The sequence below is a fragment of the Cherax quadricarinatus genome, chromosome 15 (assembly GCF_038502225.1).
Source record: "Cherax quadricarinatus isolate ZL_2023a chromosome 15, ASM3850222v1, whole genome shotgun sequence".
In the NCBI taxonomy this organism is placed as follows: domain Eukaryota; kingdom Metazoa; phylum Arthropoda; class Malacostraca; order Decapoda; family Parastacidae; genus Cherax; species Cherax quadricarinatus.
Window position 1 is genome coordinate 5,450,682 of NC_091306.1, and position 18,721 is coordinate 5,469,402.

Here is an 18,721-nt window from a genome sequence, read left to right on the forward strand (position 1 = left end):
TCCCCATCCTTCCCCACTCCCAGGAACTACAGCATCCCCATCCTTCCCCACCCCCAGGAACTACAGCATCCCCATCCTTCCCCACCCCCAGGAGCTACAGCATCCCCATCCTTCCCCACCCCCAGGAACTACAGCATCCCCATCCTTCCCCACCCCCAGGAACTACAGCATCCTCATCCTTCCCCACCCCCAGGAACTACAATATCCCCATCCTTCCCAACTCCCAAGAACTACAGCATCCCCATCCTTCCCCACCCCCAGGAACTACAGCATCCCCATCCTTCCCCACCCCCAGAAACTACAGCATCCCCATCCTTCCCCACCCCCAGGAACTACAGCATCCTCATCCTTCCCAACCCCCAGGAACTACAGTATCCTCATCCTTCCCCACCCCCAGGAGCTACAGCATCCCCATCCTTCCCCACCCCCAGGAACTACAGCATCCCCATCCTTCCCCACCCCCAGGACCTACAGCATCCTCATCCTTCCCCAACCCCAGGAACTACAGCATCCCCATCCTTCCCCACCCCCAGGAACTACAGCATCCCCATTCTTCCCCACCCCCAGGAACTACAGAATCCTCATCCTTCCCCACCCCCAGGAACTATAGCATCCCCATCCTTCCCCACCCCCAGGAACTACAGCATCCTCATCCTTCCCCACTCCCAGGAACTACAATATCCCCATTCTTCCCCACCCCCAGGAACTACAATATCCCCATCCTTCCCCACCCCCAGGAACTACAATATCCCCATCCTTCCCCACCCGCAGGAACTACAATATCCCCATCCTTCCCCACCCGCAGGAACTACAATATCCCCATCCTTCCCCACCCCCAGGAACTACAATATCCCCATCCTTCCCCACTCCCAGGAACTACAATATCCCCATCTTTCCCCACCCCCAGGAACTACAATATCCCCATCCTTCCCCACCCCCAGGAACTATAATATCCCCATCCTTCCCCACCCCTAGGAACTACAATATCCCCATCCTTCCCAACTCCCAGGAACTACAGCATCCCCATCCTTCCCCACCCCCAGGAACTACAGCATTCCCATCCTTCCCCACCCCCAGGAACTACAGCATCCTCATCCTTCCCCACCCCCAGGAACTACAGTATCCTCATCCTTCCCCACCCCCAGGAGCTACAGCATCCCCATCCTTCCCCACCCCAGGAACTACAGCATCCCCATCCTTCCCCACCCCCAGGAACTACAGCATCCTCATCCTTCCCCACACACAGGAACTACAGAATCCCCATCCTTCCCCACCCCCAGGAACTACAGCATCTCCATCCTTCCCCACCCCCAGGAACTACAGCATCCTCATCCTTCCCCACCCCCAGGAACTACAGCATCCTCATCCTTCCCCACCCCAGGAACTACAGCATCCCCATCCTTCCCCACCCCCAGGAACTACAGCATCCTCATCCTTCCCCACCCCCAGGAACTACAGCATCCCCATCCTTCCCCACCCCCCGGAACTACAGAATCTTCATCCTTCCCCACCCCCAGGAACTATAGCATCCCCATCCTTCCCCACCCTCAGGAACTACAATATCCCCATCTTTCCCCACCCCCAGGAACTACAATATCCCCATCCTTCCCCACCCCCAGGAACTACAATATCCCCATCCTTCCCCACCCCCAGGAACTACAATATCCCCATCCTTCCCCACTCCCAGGAACTACAATATCCCCATCTTTCCCGACCCTCAGGAACTACAATATCCCCATCCTTCCCCACTCCCAGGAACTACAATATCCCCATCCTTCCCCATCCCCAGGAACTACAATATCCCCATCCTTCCCCACCCCCAGGAACTATAATATCCCCATCCTTCCCCACCCCCCGGAACTAAAATATCCCCATCCTTCCCCCACTCCCAGGAACTACAGCATCCCCATCCTTCCCCACCCCCAGGAACTACAATATCCCCATCCTTCCCCACCCCCAGGAACTAAAATATCCCCATCCTTCCCCCACTCCCAGGAACAACAGCATCCCCATCCTTCCCCACCCCCAGGAACTACAATATCCCAATCCTTCCTACTCCCAGGAACTACAATATCCCCATCCCTCCCCACCCCCAGGAACTACAATATCCCCATCCTTCCCCACAACCAGGAACTACAATATCCCCATCCTTCCTACTCCCAGGAACTACAATATCCCCATCCTTCCCCACCCCCAGGAACTACAATATCCCCATCCTTCCCCACTCCCAGGAACTACAATATCCCCATCCTTCCTACTCCCAGGAACTACAATATCCCCATCCTTCCCCACCCCCAGGAACTACAATATCCCCATCCTTCCCCACCCCCAGGAACTACAATATCCCCATCCTTCCCCACTCCCAGGAACTACAATATCCCCATCCTTCCCCACCCCCAGGAACTACAATATCCCCATCCTTCCCCACTCCCAGGAACTACAATATCCCCATCCTTCCCCACCCCCAGGAACTACAATATCCCCATCCTTCCCCATCCCCAGGAACTACAATATCCCCATCCTTTCCAACCCCCAGGAACTACAATATCCCCATCCTTCCCCACTCCCAGGAACTACAATATCCCCATCCTTCCCCACCCCCAGGAACTACAATATCCCCATCCTTCCCCATCCCCAGGAACTACAATATCCCCATCCTTTCCAACCCCCAGGAACTACAATATCCCCATCCTTCCCCACCCCCAGGAACTACAATATCCCCATCCTTCCCCACTCCCAGGAACTACAATATCCTCATCCTTCCTACTCCCAGGAACTACAATATCCCCATCCTTCCCCATCCCCAGGAACTACAATATCCCCATCCTTCCCCACCCCCAGGAACTACAATATCCCCATCCTTCCCCACTCCCAGGAACTACAATATCCCCATCCTTCCCCACCCCCAGGAACTACAGCATCCTCATCCTTCCCCACCCCCAGGAACTACAATATCCCCATCCTTCCCCACTCCCAGGAACTACAATATCCCCATCCTTCCCCACCCCCAGGAACTACAATATCCCCATCCTTCCCCACTCCCAGGAACTACAATATCCTCATCCTTCCTACTCCCAGGAACTACAATATCCCCATCCTTCCCCACCCCCAGGAACTACAGCATCCTCATCCTTCCCCACCCCCAGGAACTACAATATCCCCATCCTTCCCCACTCCCAGGAACTACAATATCCCCATCCTTCCCCACTCCCAGGAACTACAATATCCTCATCCTTCCTACTCCCAGGAACTACAATATCCCCATCCTTCCCCACCCCCAGGAACTACAGCATCCTCATCCTTCCCCACCCCCAGGAACTACAGCATCCTCATCCTTCCCCACCCCCAGGAACTACAATATCCCCATCCTTCCCCACTCCCAGGAACTACAATATCCCCATCCTTCCCCACTCCCAGGAACTACAATATCCTCATCCTTCCTACTCCCAGGAACTACAATATCCCCATCCTTCCCCACCCCCAGGAACTACAGCATCCTCATCCTTCCCCACCCCCAGGAACTACAATATCCCCATCCTTCCCCACTCCCAGGAACTACAATATCCCCATCCTTCCCCACTCCCAGGAACTACAATATCCCCATCCTTCCCCACCCCCAGGAACTACAATATCCCCATCCTTCCCCACTCCCAGGAACTACAATATCCTCATCCTTCCTACTCCCAGGAACTACAATATCCCCATCCTTCCCCACCCCCAGGAACTACAGCATCGTCATCCTTCCCCACCCCCAGGAACTACAATATCCCCATCCTTCCCCACTCCCAGGAACTACAATATCCCCATCCTTCCCCACCCCCAGGAACTACAATATCCCCATCCTTCCCCACTCCCAGGAACTACAATATCCCCATCCTTCCCCACTCCCAGGAACTACAATATCCTCATCCTTCCTACTCCCAGGAACTACAATATCCCCATCCTTCCCCACCCCCAGGAACTACAATATCCCCATCCTTCCCCACCCCCAGGAACTACAATATCCCCATCCTTCCCCACTCCCAGGAACTACAATATCCCCATCCTTCCCCACTCCCAGGAACTACAATATCCCCATCCTTACCCACCCCCAGGAACTACAATATCCCCATCCTTCCTACTCCCAGGAACTACAATATCCCCATCCTTCCCCATTCCCAGGAACTACAATATCCTCATCCTTCCTACTCCCAGGAACTACAATATCCCCATCCTTCCTACTCCCAGGAACTACAATATCCCCATCCTTCCTACTCCCAGGAACTACAATATCCCCATCCTTCCTACTCCCAGGAACTACAATATCCCCATCCTTCCTACTCCCAGTAACTACAATATCCCCATCCTTCCTACTCCCAGTAACTACAATATCCCCATCCTTCCTACTCCCAGGAACTACAATATCCCCATCCTTCCTACTCCCAGGAACTACAATATCCCCATCCTTCCTACTCCCAGGAACTACAATACCCCCATCCTTCCTACTCCCAGGAACTACAATATCCCCATCCTTCCTACTCCCAGGAACTACAATATCCCCATCCTTCCTACTCCCAGGAACTACAATATCCCCATCCTTCCATAGTGCATAAATAAATGTCATCTTGTTCATACTCCAACAGCACATCAAACACTGAAAACCTCTCGTCTCCAATGACTCCACGATCATACTTGCCTGCCGGATGTTCAAACCCCTTCCCACAAAAAAAAACCTCTTACACCCTCCTCGAACCTCTCCTTAATACCACTCCAGATTTATACACCCTTTATCATCCGATTCTACTCTTTAAATGCCCAGACCACTTCAAGAACTCCTCCTTCCTCTGAGTTATGCCTTTTGTAACCCCCATCCAGGGGTAGGCACCCTTGTTTATGTTGGAAGGCCGCACTAAAATTATCTGTAATTTAATCTAACAAGGCTGCATTCAAGAAATTTTGAGTAGATATACTGCAAAATGTCGGTTATTTTGCAAAGTTAATTATATAATAACTTCAATAAAATTCATTCAGAAGGCCGCGCTTAATCCCCTAGAAGGCCGCGCTTAATCCCCTAGAAGGCCGCAGGTTGCCCCCGCTTGCTTGCCCGGGGCCCAAACCATCTTTACTTACTATGCTCTGAATTCTATTAGGCAAAAAATGGACTACTGGGTTTTTAGTGGCGCACTGAAAGCTAGAACCCCGACCCCACAGGGTCGGGAGGAAGCTCGATTAAAGTACGGTGAGAATGGGGGAAGTTACTGCCTGGAGTCTACCTGGAGGGCATTCCGGGGATCAACGTCCCCGCGGCCCGGTCCACGACCAGGCCTCCCGGTGGATCAGGGCCTGATCAACGAGGCTGTTACTGCTGGCCGCACGTAATCCAACGTACGAACCACAGCCCGGCTGATCCGGCACCGTCTTTAGGTACATTACACTGAGTACATTATGTATTGTGTACACACAAGATCACCCTCAAGGAAACCAGAGCCACCTAGTGGTAATACACAGCAATAGATCATGTGATGGCCGTTAGGTGTGCTGTGGTATTCTGACCTGTCAGGGAAGATGCAATGATACTCGTGTACAACACTTGGGTATCTTTACTGTGGAAACGTTTCGCCAGCCAGTGGCTTCATCAGTCCAATACGGACAAGAACGGTAGAAGATGAGGAGTTTTATGTAAATCAGTCCCTCAGCCTGAAGCTGTGTTTAGTCCATCAATCTTGATTGAACTAATGAAGCCACTAGCTGGCAACATTTCTACAATATACCCCAAGTGTTGCACAAGTGTCTAATTCATAAACTTGTCGGTTTTCCAAACCATTTATATAATAATACTTGTCAGGAGAGAGATGGAGGGGGGCTGGTTTAATTACCTCCTCTATGGGAATCCTTCCAGCCAACTACGCTCAGGTCGTCCGCTGGTGTATATCCCATGTTACTGTTAGTTATCTCGTATTTTGTGTTCACCCTGTTCGTTGGGTTAGTGATGAAATCCTCGTACATTTGAAAATGTGGGTGTGTATAATAAATTAAAATGAATATTGATTTAGGATTATACAAATTATTCATTTATAATTAAACAAATTTGGGAAGAATTTAAGATGCATTCGACAAGCGCAATTTAATTTAAGCCTAATCCAACTAAATATATTTTAGATAAGTTTACAATAATTTAATAATAAACAAATACAATGAAATATTTTTTTTCGTTAGGTTCAGAATGATTTTTGCGAAATTATTGCATACACAAATTTTTGCTTACTTTATTCGGCAAGAGCGTTGCTATTTAAAGCAAAATCGCAAAATTTACCTATTCGGCACATTTAATTATATATATATAATATATATATATATATATATATATATATATATATATATATATATATATATATATATATATATATATATATATATATATATATATATATATCACAAATTAACGGCTTAAATGATTTGTGAGTACAATTACTACTGGGGTTCGTGTGACTAATCCAATACAATATTAGCTATTATCTGTAGTTTACCAGTAGATGATTCTAGTGACAAGCGTAGCAATGGTGGTGCCTTGGGAATGGTGTTTCTAGCAATGGTGGCACTTGTGGCGAATGGTGGGTGGTGGTGATGAGGGGGGGGGTTAGTGGTGGTTAGGGTAGTTATGATGGGTGGGTGGTTAGGGTAGTTATGATGGGTGGGTGGTTAGGGTAGTTATGATGGGTGGGTGGTTAGGGTAGTTATGATGGGTGGGTGGTTAGGGTAGTTATGATGGGTGGGTGGTTAGGGTAGTTATGATGGGTGGGTGGTTAGGGTAGTTATGATGGGTGGGTGGTTAGGGTAGTTATGATGGGTGGGTTGTTGGGGAAGGGGAGGGTTGGTAGTAGTCCTCTCAGCTGGCTCCTAAAGGGACACACCTCCCTTGCAGGATCAATCACACAACACTTCAACCATCCCAGAAACACACACGCAACACTGTCCACTGAAACACACGCACACAACACTACCATCCACCCTAAGTAACCATACAAACACACAAAGGGTTCTTATCCATGCCTTCACGCTTCTCCATACAAACTTCCTGCTTTTCACTGCTACCAACAAAGGCAACACCTGCAGTATGACACATTCCTCATGTGTTGCAGTCACTGGTTTGCCTCACACAGTATGGCGAATGTGTGCTGGGCTGGCGGGGTCATCCTTAGAGCAAACAAAGAGTTAAACCTGGATGCCAACACCACTGTGTTGGGGGTGGGAGGTCAGGTCGGCGGCACACCTTCACTCACTCCCCTCCATAACACTACTGCTGCCGGGGCTGGCACACTGCCTCTCTCTCTCTCTCTCTCTCTCTCTCTCTCTCTCTCTCTCTAAAACCTCCCTTCCCACCCATCCTGGCTACTGCCCGCCCATCCTGGCTACTACCCGCACATATGGGCTACACTGCCCGCTCATCACATTTAATTTCCACCTATATCTCCCGCCCATTTTTTTTTTTAACAAAAATAAAGTCTTTGACTCCCCGAGAGACGGTAAGTGCTAGGTAATAGTGACTACAGTGCTCCTGGATGACAATCTCCGTATATGCCGAACCTTGAGACTACCAGACAATCTTCCCAGCGCCCCATCCCCAATTTTCCACCCCAGGCTGACAGTAAATAGTAGGTTCGCTGGTATTGTCCCGGCCAAGTATTTTCCAGATGGTGACCCGGCGATGAGGCTGACACGTTTCATCACCTCGTGTACGAAATCCATCCCATGTGATTAAAAATGACCTGGAAACATAACTAGCTCTTGTTCCCACCGTGTTACTGTCAGAGTAAGACAGCAGCAGTACACTGCTGGTGTTACCACCGTGTAATTAGTGTAGGGTAGCAGTACACTGCTTGTGTTCCTAGTGTAAGGCAGCAGCACACTGCTGGTGTACACAGTATTTAATAACAAAAGCAACTGCTTCCGTTAAGGCAGGCGCCATGCTGTACCACCCATACCATAATGTCTCCCCAACCTACTTTAATTACCATCCCACGTCACCTCATTATACTTTCTAACTTCTTAATGAACGTGATTCATTCCCACCTACCCCTCCCCATACCCGGATCCCCGGGGGCCTCAAGGTCTTGCCCTGACTACCAATGAAAGGTAACATGCATTACGTTACTTCCCTTAACGGTATTTGAGAGTGTAAACATTGGTGGCCAGGCTGTGTGTTTGATACCAAACCCTACTGCAGGGCAACCCCTTCCCCTCCTTCACCAGCCCCCACCCTTCCATAACCAACCTACTCTCTCATTCACCAACCTGGGCAAGAGAAAAGAATAAAAAGAAAGAATAGAAAAATGTGAGAAGAGAATAAATAAAAAAAATATAAGAAAAAAAATAGGAGAGAGAGAGAGAGAGTTGGATACCAGCTGGGGTGAATGCTGCCAATCCAAAGTAAACCATCTACTTTATACACAGACTGTTATAGTCATCATAATCATACAAAAGTTGTACACCATTGCGTGGTCATGCAACTCAAGTTGAACACTTGCAGTCGTCATGCTGTCAGTTATGTCTGCCTGCCACCTCCTACTCTCTCCACCACCTTGTTTTATAAATATCATTAGTACTCACTCTCCACATCTGTAATTTCTTCTGCTTAAAAGTGGCTGTTAGGGCAGAGCAATATTCCAGTCTCAAGAGTACCAAGTTCCTTAAAGAGTAATATCATTGGCTTGACACCTTTTCTCCTGAAAGTTCTTATTAGCCAGCCTATCATTTTCCTTGATCTTAGAACAATAAAACCACCGTGATCCTTCACTGTGAAGCCTTGCTCCTTCATTACTCCTCACTTTCCATAATCAAGTGATAAGTGCACCTTTTATATTCTCTTCCAGTTTTTGTACTTAAATTTTTCCACTGTGGAGTAGCTGAAATTTGTCTGTGCTGAACAGTTTCTTTGGCCCATTGCAAGAAAGGGCTTATGTCAGTGTAGAGATTTGCCATGTCCTCAGTGTATGTCACACAAAAATTCTGGTATCATCTGCAATGCAGATACCTGAATTTTTGAGTGTGATGATATCATGCTATGATTTGTGTCCAGCAAACTATGAAATTAAAAAGAAAGTAAATCCTTGGATGATTTGAACAGATTGAAAAAGTGGAGTGATAGAATATAAACATCACAAATACCATAGCATGAACAGTTTAAGATTCCTCTCACAAATTCAGGTGTTTGGCAAAACTGAGTCATAAAATGGATAATGAAATCTAATAATGACAGGCCAAACATAAGGAAAATACGATATAATGAAAAAAGATCTCGTATAGATTATGCAATGCAGCATTAAGAGCATCAGACAGAAAAAAATACGGTAGTCATCAAACAAAAAATTATCACCAGCAACTCCTACACTATACTGGCAGACTTCAAAATAGATTTGACATACAGATGGTGAAATGCCAAGAAAACTATTTGCAATAGTATGTGTTGGGCCAGAAATGGAATACTCGTCAACAGTGCAATGTCAAAGCACGAAAATTTATTTAGTACTTTAAACAGATTAAGTTTGCGAACATACTACAAAATGACTCCTGAACCTTAGAAGCACATGTTACAAAGAAAAATTGAAAATAAAAATCACTGGTTAATACAAGGAAAAGAGAAGACATAACCACAAGATCAAAAAATGAGAAATGGTAAACAGAGAAGATTTTTAAACACCATTAACTAGTAGAAGAGCTCTAAATATTACACTGAGAAAAAATCGTGCCAAAAGAATACTAGATAATATTCCTTCAGAAATGAAGTAGGAGACTACTGGAATGGGACTCACAAGCAAGAAATGTCCACTATATCCACTGAAACTTTTGAAAATATATGACAAATTAAACAGTGAAGACAGGACATAATAAGCATGGGTTTGCTCCTGTAATTATAAATATAGGTAATATCTGTAGTTTGTTAATGGTTCCAGGAATCCACCCTCCCACAACCCAATACCAGAATAAACCTATTCAACTGACAAGGAAATACTGCACAACTAAGAAATATTAAGAAAAACATAAAAATAAACATAAGTGCATACTGCATGTATGTAGAAGTTTGCAAGATTTACCTATTATCTTATGTATTCAAGAGACTAAAAGACCAGCAGTCTTGACAGAATGCAAAACCTTTAACAGGCTTCAAATGAATGGACAGACAGACAGAGACAGAGACAGCCACAGACACAAGGGCCAGGAGCTGAGTCTCGACCCCTGCAACCACAATTAGGTGAGTACACACACACACACACACACACACACACACACACACACACACCAGGCCTAGTGTCTAATCGACATGTGCCTAGGACAAAATGGTAACTAACTAACACAGAATAGACTCAGAAAGTGCAACTGTGAGCAGATGATGTGAAGTTGATAAGAATAATTCAATCGGACAAGGACCAGCAGAACTACAAAGGGATCTGGACAAGCTGCAGGCCTGGTCCAGCAACTGGCTCCTAGAGTTCAACCCCACCAAGTGCAAATTCATGAAGATTGGGGAAGGGCAAAGACTGCACACAGAGTACAATCTAGGGGGAGCCAGAGACTACAAACCTTACTCAAGGAAAACGATCTTGGGGCAAGTATAACACCAGGTACATCTCCCGAGGACACATCAACCAAAAAACTGCTGCAACATACAGGTGCCTAACAAACCTAAGAATAGCATTCCAACATCTTAATAAGGAGTCATTCAGGACCCTGTACACTGTGTACCTGAGGCCTATATTGAAGTATGCAGCACCAGTTTGGAACCCACACCTAGCCAAGCACGTAAGAAAACTATAAAAAGTGCAAAGGTTTGCAACAAGACTAGTCCCGGAGCTAAGGGGCATGTCCAACGAGGAGAGGTTAAGGGAAATTGACCTGATGACACTGGAGGACAGGGGATATAGGGGGGATATGATAACGACATATAAAATATTGAGAGGAATTGACAAGGTGGACAGAGACAGGATGTTCCAGAGATGGGACACAGCAACAAGGGGTCACAGTTGGAAGCTGAAGACTCAGATGAATCACAAGGATGTTAGGAAGTACTTCTTCAGTCACAGAGTTGTCAGGAAGTGGAATAGTCTGGAAAGTGATGTAGTGGAGGTAGGACCCATACATAGCTTTAAGAAGAGGTATGATAAAGCTCATGGAGCAGGAAGAGTGACCTAGTAGCGACAAGTGAAGAGGCGGGACCAGGAGCTGTGAATTGACCCCTGCAACCACAACTAGGCGAGTGTACACACATATACAAGAAAAATAGATCTGCCAACTTACCTTACCACCAATGTTACTGGCATGAGATGAAATTTCCTCCAACAGCTTGCCTTCACGGACCTGACGTCAAAACATCAAACATATCAACATCACATTTTCATGCTCTACAGTACAGCATTCAATACTACAAAGCCAATAATGGATTTCTCACCTGCTTGCACAAGAAACAATTGTTCATAATCTATACTACTACCTAATGTATAGGTCCAAGACAACTACAGCAATAGCAAGCCAGGCTCAAAATACGTATATCCTTCCCTCCACTAACCACCACAGTACAGTATCTACCACTGTAGCACAGTACCTAGCTACTGCAGTGCAGTACCTAGCTACTGCAGTGCAGTACCTAGCTACTGCAGCACAGTACCTAGCTACTGCAGTGCAGTACCTAGCTACTGCAGCGCAGTACCTACCTACTGCAGCGCAGTACCTACCTACTGCAGCGCAGTACCTACCTACTGCAGCGCAGTACCTACCTACTGCAGCGCAGTACCTACCTACTGCAGCGCAGTACCTACCTACTGCAGCGCAGTACCTAGCTACTGCAGCGCAGTACCTACCTACTGCAGCGCAGTACCTACCTACTGCAGGGCAGTACCTAGCTACTGCAGCGCAGTACCTAGCTACTGCAGCGCAGTACCTAGCTACTGCAGTGCAGTACCTACCTACTGCAGAGCAGTACCTACCTACTGCAGTGCAGTACCTACCTACTGCAGTGCAGTACCTACCTACTGCAGTGCAGTACCTACCTACTGCAGTGCAGTACCTAACTACTGCAGAGCAGTACCTAACTACTGCAGTGCAGTACCTAGCTACAGCAGTGCAGTACCTAGCTACTGCAGCGCAGTACCTAGCTACTGCAGCACAGTACCTAGCTACTGCAGCACAGTACCTAGCTACTGCAGTGCAGTACCTAGCTACTGCAGCACAGTACCTAGCTACTGCAGTGCAGTACCTAGCTACTGCAGCGCAGTACCTAGCTACTGCAGCGCAGTACCTAGCTACTGCAGCGCAGTACCTAGCTACTGCAGCACAGTACCTAGCTACTGCAGCGCAGTACCTAACTACTGCAGTGAAGTACCTAACTACTGCAGTGAAGTACCTAACTACTGCAGTGCAGTACCTAACCAATGTAGCACAGTACCTTGTATTTAAACACTCCTAAAATAAGTCAAAATACTTGTGACAAATTAGCTCAAGGGTTGTTTTTTTATATTTCTACCAGGGGCCAATTTTGATGGTATCGGCATCAGTGGATATCAGCCAATTCTGGTGTTATCAGTATCAATTCCAGTACATCTGTTAGTATCAGCTAATTTTGATGGTACTGTATCTGCCTAAAATTTAGTATTGACATCAGCAAAAAATCTCCTATAGTTGCATCCTTAATATCTACTACTTATTCTTATATTTAGGGGGAAGTGCTAAACCCAAAAGAGTCAAACAGCAGTTGGGTAATGGAAGGCAATCCAGCTTCATCCAAGGAAGGGGAATTCCATTTCTTGGTATCGAGCCCCTCACCAGCATGAACGACCTTCCCTGAGGGGAGTTATATACTTGATGTGGTAGTTTGGATGTGCAAATCACTTTATCTGAGTAAGTGATTATGGTTGTCTGCACTATTTAGCACTCAAAGCTTAGTAGCTGAACAAGTTAAAAAATCAATATGCCAAAATTAATTTTGCATAGTGGTCCAAACTTCAATGGAAATTTTTAAAAGCATATACTCGTACCAATCTTGCTTACTGTCTGCCTGAGTGGGATCCTAACTGCAGGCTTACTTAGAGAATAGATGACAGTGCTTTATGGCAATCTTATCTACTCCATAACAGCTGTCTACATGATGCTATTAAAACTTAGCAACCTATTTTCAAAAACAAAGGATTGTTTTCACTACATGTTACTGAAGGTGTGGCTAAGCATGCTAGCTGCACGAGAACATGGCAAACCAGAGCTGTGGGCTGACCTACAACTTTACAGGCAATCAAGACTGAATTTAATATATAGAAAAGAACCATAGTTAAAATTATACAAATCTATGAAACTAGTTTATCTTGAACAAAATTATGAGTAAAATAATTATAAAATAAATCACTGGCTAGGAGCACAAAGCAACGGTGTCCGATAAGGGAAAATTAAATTAAAAGAAATATGTTAATTTTTTTTTTTTTTTTTTTCAACAAGTCGGCCGTCTCCCACCGAGGCAGGGTGACCCAAAAAAGAAAGAAAATCCCCAAAAAGAAAATACTTTCATCATCATTCAACACTTTCACCACACTCACACATTATCACTGCTTTTGCAGAGGTGCTCAGAATACAACAGTTCAGAAGCATATACGTATAAAGATACACAACATATCCCTCCAAACTGCCAATATCCCAAACCCCTCCTTCAAAGTGCAGGCATTGTACTTCCCATTTCCAGGACTCAAGTCCGACTATATGAAAATAACCGGTTTCCCTGAATCCCTTCACTAAATATTACCCTGCTCACACTCCAACAGATTGTCAGGTTCCAAGTATCATTCGCCTCCATTCACTCCTATCTAACACGCTCATGCACGCTTGCTGGAAGTCCAAGCCCCTAGCCCACAAAACCTCCTTTACCCCCTCTTTCCAACCCTTTCGAGGACGACCCCTACCCCTCCTTCCTTCCCCTATAGATTTATATGCTTTCCATGTCATTCTACTTTGATCCATTCTCTCTAAATGACCATACCACCTCAACAACCCCTCTTCTGCCCTCTGACTAATGCTTTTATTAACTCCACACCTTTTCCTAATTTCCACACTCCGAATTTTCTGCATAATATTTACACCACACATTGCCCTTAGACAGGACATCTCCACTGCCTCCAACCGTCTCCTCGCTGCTGCATTTACCACCCAAGCTTCATATCCATATAAGAGTGTTGGTACTACTATACTTTCATATATTCCCTTCTTTGCCTCCATAGATAATGTTTTTTGACTCCACATATACCTCAACGCACCACTCACCTTTTTTCCCTCATCAATTCTATGATTAACCTCATCCTTCATAAATCCATCCGCCGAACACGTCAACTCCCAAGTATCTGAAAACATTCACTTCTTCCATACTCCTCCTCCCCAATTTGATATCCAATTTTTCTTTACCTAAATCATTTGATACCCTCATCACCTTACTCTTTTCTATGTTCACTTTCAACTTTCTACCTTTACACACATTCTCAAACTCATCCACTAACCTTTGTAATTTTTCTTTAGAATCTCCCATAAGCACAGTATCATCAGCAAAAAGTAACTGTGTCAATTCCCATTTTGAATTTGATTCCTCATAATTTAATCCCACCCCTCTCCCGAACACCCTAGCATTTACTTCTTTTACAACCCCATCTATATTAAACAACCATGGTGACATTACACATCCCTGTCTAAGACCTACTTTTACCGGGAAGTATTCTCCCTCTCTTCTACACACCTTAACCTGAGCCTCACTATCCTCATAAAAACTCTTTACAGCATTTAGTAACTTACCACCTATTCCATATACTTGCATCATCTGCCACATTGTTCCTCTATCCACTATCATATGCCTTTTCTAAATCCATAAATGTAATAAAAACTTCCCTACTTTTATCTAAATACTGTTCACATATATGCTTCAATGTAAACACTTGATCTACACATCCCCTACCCACTCTGAAGCCTCCCTGCTCATTCGCAATCCTACATTCTGTCTTACCTCTAATTCTTTCAATTATAACCCTACCGAATACTTTTCCTGGTATACTCAGTAAACTTATTCCTCTATAATTTTTACAATCTCTCTTGTCCCCTTTCCCTTTATATAAAGGGACTATACATGCTCTCCGCCAATCCCTAGGTACCTTCCCCTCTTTCATACATTTATTAAACAAAAGTACCAACCACTCCAACACTATATCCCCCCCTGCTTTTAACATTTCTGTCATGATCCACATGTTAAATATTTTGTTTAATAATGCAAACATTTTAAACTTACGATTCTGCAAAAATATCTGGGAAGAATTTTTCTCGTAAATTAAATTATTTATTTATTTTTTAGCACACTGGCCGATTCCCACCAAGGCAGGGTGGCCCAAAAAAGAAAAACTTTCACCATCATTCACTCCATCACTGTCTTGCCAGAAGGGTGCTTTACACTACAGTTTTTAAACTAACATTAACACCCCTCCTTCAGAGTGCAGGCACTGTACTTCTCATCTCCAGGACTCAAGTCCAGCCTGCCGGTTTCCCTGAGTCTCTTCATAAATGTTACTTTGCTCACACTCCAACAGCACGTCAAGTATTAAAAATAGTTTGTCTCCATTCACTCCTATCAAACACGCTCATGCATGCTCGCTGGAAGTCCAAGCCCCTCGCACACAAAACCTCCTTTATCCCCTCCCTCCAACCTTTCCTAGGCCGACCCCTACCCCGCCTTCCTTCCACTACACTCTTGAAGTCATTCTGTTTCGCTCCATTCTCTCTACATGTCTGAACCACCTCAACAACCCTTCCTCAGCCCTCTGGACAACAGTATTGGCAATCCCGCACCTCCTCCTAGCTTCCAAACTACGAATTCTCTGCATTATATTCACACCACACATTGCCCTCAGACGTGACATCTATGTATATTTTACAATATACAAAAATTTCTCATTTAAAAGCTACAGTGGTCATAAAAATCATACACTAAATAAAGAATTTTATTGTACTACACATAAGGTTTGATGATATTTTTTCTATAAAAGAACACAATAAAACCCTATTCACTTTTTTCCTATTAATAATTACATAAATTTATTTTGCAGCTGACATGGGTAACCTTAATCATCCACGAAAGAATTACTAATCCGGGAAAGTAATGGGGTCACCTTTCTATCACTGCTAATTCATTTCTCTAATCATTATATTAAAAAGTACTTCATACATTCTGACAAGTAGACAGGTAAGACTACTGTGCAACAGTTTGGTATCTTCACTTCCTATTTTTTCCACATGCTCTGCAGGCTTCTTCAATCAAATGCAGAGGTGACTAAATACTGGAGACAGAAGCAGTGGAGAGGTAAAGATGAGGTGGTCAGTCCTTTAGCCTACAGAAGTGTTCAGCACTATTAGTCTCAATGTGAATCAAGACTATGGAGTGGAACACTTCTCACAGTTAAGAGACTGATTGCCTCATCATTTCCTCTCCACTGCTTCTGCTGTCTTCAATACATATTTAGTCACATCTGTACTTGACTAAAGAAACCTACAGAGCAGGTAAAACATTAAGACAATTAAGATACCCAACTGTTGCACATGTATCTTTTTCATTTATTAATTCATTTCTCTGTCTGGATGACCAAGCAGTCAATATTGAAATCTGGCCTCCAACTGGGATTTGTGAAGAAAATTCTTGAAACCAATCACAGGCATGATTGTAGACACATTGCAGCAGTACTAAATAAGCTACTGCATTTTATCTACCATGACATTCTCTTTGCAAATAAAAGTTTTAGGAATCATATATTTCCCAACTTATGCCTTTGTGCTTCCTTTCTTCAGATTCTAATTTCCCACTTGTGTATGCATGCATATTGAGGCAGCTCTTATCTCTTCACACTTGTTTCAGGTGGTAGCTGCTTCACGTAGTTATAACAAAAGCAGGTAAATGAAAGCATTAAGAATGCCAAATATCCTTCAAATATCTAACATTTACCACCAGTTGAAAATCTTAAGGATATTCTAACTAAGGCGGCATTGCTAGAGGGAATACCCATCAAAGATAAAGTAGACAAAGTATAACATAGTACAGTGGACCCCCGGTTCGTGATATTAATCCGTTCCTGAGAGCTCATCGTAAACCAAAATTATCAGAAAGTGAATCAATTTTCCCCATGAGAAATAATGGAAATCAAATTAATCCGTGCAAGACACCCAAAAGTATGAAAAAAAACATTTACCACATGAAATATTAAGTTTAATGCAATAGAATAATTACAATAACAACAATAACAAAAGAATAATATGTAACTAAAGAATAATTGACACTTACTTTTAATGAAGATCTGGTGATGATTGATGGGATGGGAGGACAGGAGTGTGTGGATGGTGTTAGCGTTTAGAAGGGAAATCCCCCTCCATTAGGACTTGAGGTAGCAAGTACTTTTCCGGGATTACTTCCCTTCTTCTTTTAATGCTACTAGGACCAGGTTGAGAGTCACTGGACTTGTGTCGCACAACATATCTGTCCATAGAGGCCTGTACCTCTCGTTCCTTTATGACTTTCCTAAAGTGGTACACAACAGTGCCATTGTACAAGTTGCCAACACGGCTTGCAGTGGCTGTCTGAGGGTGATTTTCATCAAAAAAGCTTTGCACCTTAATCTTTGAAATAGACAACTTCTTCAATTTCTCTATCCCCTCCTCCAGAGCAGTTTCCTCAGGTGTGGCCTCTTGCTGTTGAAGATGATCTAGCAGTTCATCAGTGGTTAGTTTGTCATTGTCCTCCTCCATCAACTCTTCCACATCCTCCTCACTAACCTCCAACCCCAAGGACTTCCCCAATGCCACAATGGATTCCTCAACTGGCATAGGCTTCTCAGGGTTAGCCTCAAACCCTTTGAAATCCCTTTTGCCTACACATTCTGGCCACAGTTTTTTCCAGGCAGAGTTCAAGGTCCTCTTAGTCACTCCCTCCCAAGCCTTACCTATAAGGTTTACACAATTGAGGATATTAAAGTGATCCTTCCAAAACTCCTTTAGTCAATAGAGTATCTGTGGTCACTTCAAAGCACCTTTCAAACATAGCTTTTATGTATAGTTTCTTGAAGTTGGAAATGACCTGCTGGTCCATGGGCTGCAGGAGAGGAGTGGTATTAGGAGGGAAAAACTTGACCTTAATGAAACTCATGTCCCCAGAAAGTCGCTCTGCCAAGTCTGTAGGATGACCAGGGGCATTGTCTAATACCAGGAGGAACTTAAGGTCTAATATCTTTTCAATTAGGTAATTTTTCACATTGGGGGCAAATGCATGGTGTAACCAGTCATAGAAAAAGTCCCTAGTGACCCATGCCTTACTGTTTGCCCTCCACAGCACACACAAATTAGCCTTGAGGATATTGTTTTGCCTGAATGCTCTGGGAGTTTCTGAGTGATACACCAATAAAGGCTTCACTTTGCAATCACCACTAGCATTGGCACACATCAGAAGAGTAAGCTTATGTCTTGGGAGTGCCTTTTCCTCCTGAGTAATGTAGGTCCTGCTTGGCAATTTCTTCCAAAACAGGCCTGTTTCATCACAATTAAACACTTGTTCAGTTTTCAATCCTTCAGCCTCTATGTACTCCTTGAATTCATGCACAGATTTTTCAGCCGCTTTGTGGTCTGAACTGGCAGCCTCACCATGCCTAATCACACTATGTATGCCACTACGATTCTTAAATCTTTCAAACCAACCTTT

General features: G+C 44.7%; 1 protein-coding gene across 2 annotated transcripts in view; it reads right to left on the reverse strand.

Annotated features, from left to right (window-relative positions):
• Positions 1-18,721, reverse strand: part of LOC128692026 (ADP-ribosylation factor GTPase-activating protein 1-like) — a 121,078-nt gene that overhangs the window by 79,475 nt on the left and 22,882 nt on the right. The window contains exon 8 of one of the 2 annotated variants that reach the window (XM_070085095.1): positions 11,272-11,331. The exons of the other annotated variant lie outside the window; for it this stretch is intronic. Coding sequence (XP_069941196.1) covers positions 11,272-11,331 — 60 coding nt within the window. The remainder of the gene's footprint in view (positions 1-11,271; positions 11,332-18,721) is intronic. 2 annotated transcript variants of the gene reach the window in all.